Genomic DNA, 10,302 nt, shown 5'->3' on the forward strand with positions numbered 1-10,302 from the left:
AATGAAAAGTTGCTATAATGTTCCAAAATATACGTACACTCTACGCACAGCTTGCACATAACGGAAATTTTCGAAATAAGTAGGGTAATGAGCCTATTTTGGCACTATGTTCTTTGTCAAACGTTTTCTATGCGGGTTAGCATCATCTTCAGGGGATAAATGATTTGCTTCGTTCCACGTTTTGTGGCTTTTTAAAGCTAATCGTCTGTACGACGGGATTTATGTCACTTCGTTGAGATATTTGACGGCGGAAATTATTCGACAATGACCGATCGCGTACTTGAAAACCGACGTATGAATAGCTACTGCGGGTGCGGTTGCCTGGACCTTTCGGTAAATGCACGGAGAACGAGATGTGGTTTGTTCGATAGGTGTATGTTCGATTTTGTGTCGCTGCTTCCTGCTCATTACATGTTCTGTTCAATAGGTGTATATGTGTATAAAATTGGGTTTATATAAAATAGATGGGAACTGAATCGAGGGGTGTGTGCATACAGTATGATGTGTAATTAGGGTAATGGTATTTATTTAATTTTATAAATGTTTCTCGCATTGTGGTTGTCGCCAACATACCGGCCCCGTTGGAACCGTCCATTTCAATGTTCAGCGGGTGAAACCGATCTACGATGCCGTTCTGCAGTCTGACCATTTGCAGACGAAGTGGATTGCTTCTCTACGGTGTCTTCGTCCGGATCAATTGGAAGCACCGAAATCCCCGTTAGCGCACGCTTATAACATCCCGTTGCCTTTTTGACGAGCACAACACGAACATGTCCATCGTGCCCTACGGTTGTGTCGACGATTCGTCCCAACGGCCATTGAAGTGGAGGGGTATTGTCTTGCTTCAACAACACCAGTTGACCAACGCACACGTCCTTTGTAGCTTGCATCCATTTAGAACGCTGTTGCAATTGACTCAAATAGTCTCTGGACAAATGTCGCCATAGATCGTGTAGCGTGATAAGCGATTAGAACTCAGCTCACAGAGGTTTGGTTCTGGGATGGAGAAAAGTGGTTCTCCGGTCAAAAAATTACCGGGGGTTAGGGCGGAAATGTCATCTGGAGAATCGGATAAAGGGGCTAAAAACGAGAATTCAGGATGGATTCGATTTGGGTCACAACGGTTAGCAGCTGGTCCATGTTGAACGCCTTGCATCCCATGATGCGACGAAAGTGATACTTGAACGATTTGATGCCAGCCTCCCATAGCCCACCAAAATGCGGCGATCGGGCTGGGATGAAGCGAAACGTGATTCCGCTGTTGACGAAGTAGTTGTCCCACTCCTTGTTAAGAAACTGTTCGCGGAAAGCTTGGCGCGCAGCTTTAAGCTGACGATCTGCCCCGACGAAAGCAGTCGCATTATCGCAGTGTAATTCTAGCACTCGACCGCAGCGTGCCACGAAACGTTTCACGGCATTGATACACGCGACCGACGTCAGAACGGCGACAACTTCGAGATGGACGGCCTTCACCACTAAGCACACGAATAACGCGACGTAGATTTTTACCGACGCTCCTCTCCCAACCAACGGACGAACGAGAAACGGCCCGCAGTAATCCAACCCCGAATATGCAAATGCTCGAGCAGGAGTTACGCGTACTGATGGAAGCGGTGCCATTTGCTGGTGTGTAAATCCTAGATTGCACCGGTAACAGTAATAATAATATCATCGGACAACAGGTGTCGAACGGGGCGTTCTTGTATTTGAGTCGACCATCGAGCCTGAACAGCCCAAATGTATCCACAAAGCAGGTTATGTTTTTGAGTGGTGATTTCGAACCAAGTCCATTTGGATTAACTGGGCTTCCTCGACGATCTTGATAGAGCTATACTGCGGATGGCAAAGCAGTAGCTTGCGCTAGGCGAACGAGAACCTTCAGAGCGGAATGACCATCGCTTGGTGTAAATTGTCCAGTGTTTCTCTTCTCCTTCGGCAACTTGCAGTTATTGTAGAAGCGATAACAATAGGTTACTGGCCTGATCAGCTTCGCGAGATCGGAGAACTTGTCGATCGAGGATGAATCAGCTTGGCTGGTAAGGAGTGCAACTGCAACGCGGGATTCTTCCTGAAGCATCTGTCCAGAAGGCTGCGAAATCACACGCTGTGGCCATAGCTCGACGGGTGTCGTGGGGTAACTCGGACCATGCCACCATAACTTGTCTTCCAAAAGTTCACTTGTCAGAGTGCCGCGAGAAATACGATCAGCGGGGTTCAATTCGGTAGCAACATGCCTCCACTCTGATCCCTTAGTTAGGCGTTGTATTTCCGACACACGATTTGAGACGAAAACCCTCCAGTTGTTGGACTGCGATTTGATCCAGTGCAGCACGATTGTGGCGTCGGTCCAATAGGTGCCTGTGTTAGAAAACTCGGTTGTTCTACGAAGATGGTCGATTAGTTGACTTCCCAAGAGCGCTGCACAAAGTTTCAGCCTTGGAATTGTTTGTCCTCGTAGAGGAGCGGCACGAGCCTTTGAAGTGCGCAAGCGAGAGTAAAGCTTCCCAGTTTCATCTGGTGAGACTACGTAGACACAGCATCCGTACCCACGCTGGGATGCGTCGCAGAAACAGTGCAGATTATATTCACGTCTGACGTTGAACAAAACTCTTCGGGGAATTTCTATTGAACGAAGTTGGAAGATAATTCCTCCACCAAACACTGTGCTCTTCCGACAGCTCTTCATCCCATAGTATGTTATCAGCCCAGAGTCTTTGTACAAACATTTTTGCGTTTACTACAACAGGTCCCAGAAGCCCTAGCGGATCGAAAAGGCGAGCCATTTCTGGGACTACGATTCGCTTCGTGACTACATCCAGTGCTGTCAGTTGTGGTATTTTGAATTTGAACGTGTCCGTTTGAGGGAACCACAACAAACCAAGTGTTTTCACTGCGGTTGACCTATCAATTTCCAATTGAGGGGCAGATTCCCACAGCTCCTGAGGAATACTCGATAGTATGGCAGGATCATTAGAAGCACACTTTCTGAGCACGAATCCGGCTGATTTCAGCATCTCCATAAGTTGTTTGCATGACTTGCTGAGTAACTGATGGTTGTCATGCCCTGAGAGTACATCGTCAACATAAGTCCCCTTGCGAATAATTGGAACTGCTAATGGGAACCGTCCTCCCTCATCTGTGGCCAATTGATTCAAGATTCGTGTTGCATGAAACGGTGAACTGGTGAGCCCGTAAGTGACGGTGTTCAACTGGTAGATGCGAATTGGTTCCGATGGCTCATTCCTCCAAAGGATTTGTTGGTAGCGGCGGTCCTCCGGATGGACCCATATCTGTCTAAACATCTTCTCTACATCGGCAGTTATTACGAAGCGTGGCAATCGAAAATTAACAACCGTTGGGTACAAAGCTGGCTGCCCTGTAGGAGCAGGAAACAAGACGTCGTTGAGCGAAAGTTGTGTTGAACCACGACTGGTTCCGTCAAACACTACTCGAAAAAGCGACAAACACGGACGATCGGCAAGTGACTAACGACGAGCTCGCAAAAGCATCGAAGCGCCTGAAATTAAAGAAAGCCCCCGGTCCGGATGGAATATCAAACGTGGTGCTGAAAGCTGCGATCCTGGCATATCTGGACATATTCAGGATGGTGCTGCAGAAAAGCCTAAATGAAGACAACTTCCCCAAAATGTGAAATGTCCTGACGCTGGTGTTGCTGCCAAAGCCAGGGAAACCACCTAGCAATCCGGCCTCGTACAGACCCATATGTCTGCTGGATACACTAGGAAAACTCCTGGAAAGGATCATCCTTAACAGGTTGACGAAATTTACACTGTCCTAGATGCAGTTCGGATTCCGCAAAGGAGCTTCGACAGTAGATGCAATTCGGATAGTGCTCGAGAATGCTGAGAAGACATCTAAACAGAAGCGAAGAGGAGATCGATACTGCGCTGTGGTCACGATAGATGTGAAGAAATCATTCAACAGTTCCAGCTGGGAAGCCATCGCTGCACAGAAAGAGGGTTCCTGTCTATCTATGCCAGATCCTGAAGAGCTACTTCCGAAGGGCAGAACTCAATGCGAGTCACAGCGGGCGTTCCTCAGGGCTCCATTCCTGGTTCAACTCTTTGGAACGAGATGTACGATACGCTGCAGCTGCCCCGGAAAGTGAAAACCGTGGGTTTCACGGACGACGTGTCTCTAACGGTGATGGGTGAGATACTTGAAGAAGTGGAGGTGTCGGTGACGGAGACAATAGATGCGATCGAGAGCTGGATGAACAATGTCAAGGTGCAAATAGCTCACAAGATGGAGATGTTGTTGGTCAGCAACTGAAAAGCGGTTCAGCGCATGCAGATCGACGTCGTAGAGCAATTGGGAGTGATAATCAACGACCGGTTGAACTTCAACAACCACGTTGACTACGCTTGTGAAAAGTCGGCGAAGGCAACGAACGCAATAGCGAGAATCATGTCAAACGTCGGCGGCCCGAGAAGCAGCACGAAACGTCTGCTATGTACTGTTTCGTCATCGATACTCCGATATGAAGTTCCTGCATGGGGTGCTGCGTTGCGGAACCGTGAAAAGCTGAACAGGACATTCCGGCTGATGGTCGTACGAGTCGCGAGTGCCTACAGAACAATATCGTCGGGGGCAGTATGCGTCATCGCCGGGATGATCCCCATCTGCATCACCCTGGCGTAGGACGTGGAATGCTACCAGCGGAGAAATGCACGTAATGCAAGGAGACTGTTCCAAGCGGACTCGTTGGCTAAATGACAGCAGGAGTGGGACAATGCGTAGAAATGAAGGTGGACCTACCGACTCATTCCAAATGTGTCAGTTTGGGTGCATAGGAAGTATGGAGAAGTGAACTTCCATCTGACGCAGTTTTTGTCCGGGCACAGATGCTTCCGGAAGTACCTGCATCGGTTTGGACATGCTTCGTCACCCCTTTGCCTGGAGTGTGTCGACGTGCAAGAGACAGCGGAACACGTGGTATTTGAATGCCCTAGGTTCGAAGAAGTTCGTAGGGGTATGCCTGGTGTGGCAGTGGACAACATCATTGAAAAGATATGCAGCGACGAGCATACCGCGTGGCGAAGGGACCAACAAGAAGCCACAATTCGGGTTTCTAGAAAAATTCCGCCGCCGGGGAAATCTCCGACGGTGTATACTAGGTCCACCGCCGGGGACCAGTTGAGTAGTTTGGGTCGTCGGGGTGCCAGTTAACCAGATGTCTAGCTTCACCGGAATCGCCGGACCGAGCTCGACACCCTACCGGGTAGCTCGTGAGTAGCCTAGATCCACCACCGGGGATTAGACCGAGTAGATCGCGTCGAATAGCTAGCAGCGGGTCGTTGTGGCGCCAGTGAACCGGAAGCTATGCTCCATCCGGAATCGCTGGATGGACCTCAGCATCCACTGGTTGGTTCGTTAAGTAGGCTAGATCCACCGCCGGGGACTAGATCGAGTAGATCGGGACGAAGCGGGGAGCTAAACGGCTCATGGAAATGAACATCGGTATCAGGAAAAATCTACCGCTCGGCTTCGGGAGAGCGTCTACTCGTCAAGCCCGTTCCAAAAACACCCAAATTGATTAGATTTTAGAGAATTCCGCGAAACTGGATGTCGCCATCTTGAGTTTTCAAATGGTGTGAGATATCCATATTTGGCGTCTACTTGTTAATACTGTTCCGAAAACAACCATATTGTTGTAGTGCGGGTCAAAAGGAAACCTCAAGATCCGATCCCAAGTAACAATATTAGTTTTATTAAATTCCATTAGCGGTTTTTGAGACTTATTTTGTAAAAGCGGCATTAAAACTTTCAACTCCAAGAAAACCTCATAATCAACGCTTCAAGTACACATTCTAACTAGTTGGCCTAAGTTAAACTAAGTAATTTTTATGTTCGTATATGTCATGGTCAGGAGACGTAAATTTAAACGATTTTTTTAGTTGTGCATATTTTTCAAAGCTGCACACTTTGCAAAAAGTTATCTGGCATGCCTGTACACAACCAAGTTTGATAGCGTTTTAATGGAAAAAAACTATGTCAAGGTGGGTTTCAAGTAATCAGGTCATAATTTGTATATGGCCGCTGGAGAAGGAAAGGTTCAGAATAAATTTAAACAGAACAACTTTTAAAAGCTTCGGAAAAACACTTGGTTTGGAAAGCGATTATCACATGTAGACCAAACATTTTCGTGATAACATCGTCAATCAACACATTTATGTCAAGGAAAGTTCACTGGCTGTTTCTTTCGAAATTTTTAAAAGTGACCCTAATATTGAAAAATAAATCGTAGTAACGACAAAATAAAAACTCAGAAATATTGGGAAATGAGAAACAATTTAAAGCACATTGATGTTCGACATCGAATAAAGTGGGCACAGCCGCGGTAAAGAAAGCTAACGGGAGGTGTGATAATTCGCAAGAATAACATCGGAAACCTAATCACATAATACGAAATAGAATTAATCCATTTATATAACATCTTAATCAAAGTGAACTTAATCACGTTTGATCAATTTTGGACCACTTCACTCTTTAAGCAATTTTGGTATTACCGTCAACGATTTTTCAATGATTTATAAAATATCTCTGAACGCATTATACTATGTTCCTCCCTAGTGGAAAAATCATCAGAAAAAATGTTTTAGTTTTTGAAGCTAGCTTAGTACTGTCACTAAGTTAGTGTCGGATACTGATGAGACGAAGTCAAAACGCAAATTCTATAACTAATCTCAACGTTTGAAGAATGTTCCGCTTTCTATCAATTTGGATCACATTATTGTTCTTTTGCTATAGATGTAAAGGACTTAAGCTAATATTAACCCTTTCATGCCCAACTTTTTTCTAGTGCATGAAGTGTTTCAAAACTGTTTTTCGCCTCCCTCTGAATATCTTGACCAAGCATAAGTCTCCGCTAAAAAACTTTAAATTTGTATTCTGTATTCCTAGTTTTAAGATAGTTGTAATTTTACCTCTTTGTTAAAACTATTGTCCCCCATCTTGTAAATAGAATTGTATCCCTAGTTTTAAAACACCTGTGAAATTTCTCATGAATATTTGTTCCCCCTTTTGTGTACCAAACTATATTGTTAGTTTTAAGATAACTGTAAATATTTCCTAAAAAACTATTACTATTGAATTCATTGTTTTAAAATTCTTCATAAAAATAATCTTTTGCCCCCTCTCTTGTATATAGAATCTTATTTCTAGTCTTAAGATAGCTATAAAATTTTTCTCATTAAAAAAAATATTTCAACATTGTAACCTCCTAGTTTTAAAATATCCAAAATGAAAAAAACAAAAGAATTTGGCACCGCCAAGCTAACGCATTTGTGCCTATCAAATAAACGAAATGAATAAAAAAATTAAAAAACTGTTTTTCCTTGAAAACAGTGACGTCAAGAAGCACGAAAAGCGTTTTTTCATAAAGATACGTGCTTCCCCGCAGTGTTAAAATCTACTCTATTTTTACCTTCCAATGCTCAATTCAATTCTCTTAGAATATTTACAGTAGTCCAATTGCGTGGAAAACGTAACCAAAGATAGTCTTAATTGACCAGTTTTATCAGTTTCCAATAATATTGCAACATAACGAAGATATATGAAAAAATCACTTTCCGTCGTCAACGTAAACTGTCCCTGGTAGCACTGCTCCATCGGAATCCAATCAGACTAATTGCAATAACTTCAGTTCTAGAACTGATCCTTGTAACTGGTAATACTCAAATGAAGCCAATAATCACATTTATTAGCCTTATTTGTTTTTGAGAAAAAATCTTGCTTCAATCAAAAGTTTTAGCTGTTTAAAAACGTTGTTATCCACAAACAACATGGGCATGAATGGGTTAATGATTTACCGTTTGTTTTGATTTTGACATGACGTCGTCAAGACCTCAAGGCAGTGGTGCTCATATTATCTCAGCTTCCCCTTTGAATAAATTTTCGACATTTCGTTAATTTTCTATGTAGTGAGCAATTATCAAACTTGATCACGTTTACATTTTCATATGTTCAGATTTGTATTCACACAGTTACTGAGATCATGCTGAAACGCTCGCAATCACGGAATAAAATATGCTGAACAAATCAAATATAATTCGTCTCGTTGGAATTGTGTACCTTACTTCCATCATAAAAAAACCCTTTCTACACACACGCTCCTCCAGTGCATGAGAACCATCTTTTCAAAGAAATTGCTTTTCCTTTTCTCGAATAAAATTGCTCCGTATATAGTATTCCCACTTGAAGGCGACACGTATCATCATTTCTATCTGTCCGGTTGGTACTGTCCCAGAACAAGCACACCATTGACGGACGACGAAACAGGCAATCTCTTGCTTCCTAATATGATTTCGGCTATGCTCTAGTGTATGAAAAGGTGCACGAGATTTCCAAACAATTTTCCGAGTCCGGTCAAATTTATGGCTGTCAAAGCAAAATGGAAGAATTTTCTTATAACTTATTATTCCACCACCTTTCCCCGATTTTGAATTCGTTGCCAATGAAGGATCATCACGTGCCAGTGGTGGTGGTGGTCAGCAGTCACCGAGGAGCAACTCTCGGAACGGTTTCATCAACCGGTGCAGATTGGTGAGGGGGAACTGGCGGGCGGTGTCTTCACCCAACCGATCCAACAAGTCCTTCACTGAGCTGTGATAGTGCTGCAGCAGGTCATCCAAGTGGTCCTTGCGGAACTGAGCTCCAGTGCAGAGAAAGAAGAAATAGCCCAGGTCCAGCAGTGGGCTAGCATACCGGGACGATTGCCAATCGGTGAATGTGAGGCTGGTGGCGACGTTGTTCTGGGTTTTCAAGACAGATAAGACAGAGTGATTTAGTCAGATGCTATGGTTATAGTGTTTGTTTTCGCTAGATGCTTTATATTGAATTTATCCAGCATCTCAGTGCCTAGCTAACTAAAAATAAGTGAATGGTTTATTGCATCTTGTGGTAATTGTTACTGACTTGTGTTGTTATCTCTGCTGTCTCAGGATGAAATCAATGTTTGATAAAATCAGAATTTCTTCCCAGTTTATTTATGCCATAGAGAATTTGAGCATTGGGAAATGTAATTCTTATGATTGTAGTGAAAAGCAACGACTTACCTCATCATGCCCATAAATCAAATTATTGATCCAGCAATCCCCATGACTAACGACGCAATATGGCTCTGATTTCACCGGATCTGCACAAGCTGTCAGCATTTGAAAGACCGCTTCCTTTATCCGCTGAATCTGCTCCTGTTCTGCGGCAAACCTAGTCCTCATGGTGACCAAAGCTCGGTCAAATGATTCCTTCATAAGAGACACCAAATCACTGTTCGGTACCAGCACATCTTTCAACTTAAATTGCTCAAAAACTTCCGGCTTCTGTTCCTTCAGAGCAAACGTGATGGCATGTAACCGTCCGAGCTGACGCATCAATAGCTTCGCGTGTTCAACATTGATCGGTTCCAGCTTGTCCCAGTCCCACCGCTCGTAGCTCTCATCATAAGCCAGCACAATAGCAGCCTCGGGTTCAGCCTTATCCGTATCGCAGTGTGCTAGATAACACTTGGGTGCACTAAAAAATCCCTCATCTGAATCTTCGCTTATTCCTTTTTCCTTTTGAAATCGATAGAATGCAGGCAGAATCTCACGGTAGAAGTGAACTTCACGCCGGAACAAATCCATCGATCGCTGGTCGTCATTCGGGGGTACCTTGCACCACAGCACCAGCTCCCGGTCGTCTCCGTTGATGATGGCCTTGAACACGAAACTCACGAACCCGTTGCATTCGATGCAACTTTCCTCGTCGAAATCCACCGAAAACAAATCCGGCGTGAATCCCTGCTCGGTGGCAATTCGCCGGATCGCCCCGTACAGATAGTCGTTGAACAGCGGAGTGATCTTTTTGCTGCCGGATGACATGATGCTGGAGCGTATTACGCGAAGCAACTGAGGACTAAATGTTTAGTTGTTTTTTTTTTTGGATGAACAGCACTGGCTAAACTGGTTGAGCGGCGGTTCCGTGTAGTGGTTTAAATAGCGCGGCGCTCTGCGGCTGAATATCAATGCTACAAGTGACTGGTTTGAATGTGACGGTGCTATCTTATCAACTTTTGCCGGACATGAGGGTGAGCGATGCAGTACAAGATTAAAGACTAGGGAGGGTAACGGCAACGAAAGTGTTCCTCATGAAACAAAACACATATTTGTTGTGCTGGAAGATCAATGCACAACGAAATGGATAGGTTTGGATGAATACATGGGTAGTACCACCTTCTAAGTATATAATCTTGAGTCAAGTGAGGAAGTTGTCACTGAAGATGCTCAAATTGTCCAATTAATT

General features: G+C 44.3%; 2 protein-coding genes across 2 annotated transcripts; both read right to left on the minus strand.

The window, feature by feature from the left end:
* Positions 1-1,080: 1,080 nt before the first annotated feature.
* Positions 1,081-1,620, minus strand: LOC131679826 (uncharacterized). The gene has a single exon (XM_058960574.1). The coding sequence runs from the start codon at positions 1,618-1,620 to the stop codon at positions 1,081-1,083; it is 540 nt and encodes a 179-aa protein (XP_058816557.1).
* Positions 1,621-8,363: 6,743 nt separating this feature from the next.
* LOC131681605 (uncharacterized) lies at positions 8,364-9,999 on the minus strand. Its single transcript, XM_058962496.1, has 2 exons — positions 9,078-9,999; positions 8,364-8,774 (listed from the first exon to the last, which is right to left on the minus strand). Exons 1-2 carry the CDS (start codon positions 9,879-9,881, stop codon positions 8,511-8,513), a joined length of 1,068 nt encoding a protein of 355 aa, XP_058818479.1. The 5' UTR covers positions 9,882-9,999; the 3' UTR covers positions 8,364-8,510.
* Between the last annotated feature and the right edge of the window lie 303 nt (positions 10,000-10,302).

Source organism: Topomyia yanbarensis, chromosome 2 (genome assembly GCF_030247195.1).
Source record: "Topomyia yanbarensis strain Yona2022 chromosome 2, ASM3024719v1, whole genome shotgun sequence".
In the NCBI taxonomy this organism is placed as follows: domain Eukaryota; kingdom Metazoa; phylum Arthropoda; class Insecta; order Diptera; family Culicidae; genus Topomyia; species Topomyia yanbarensis.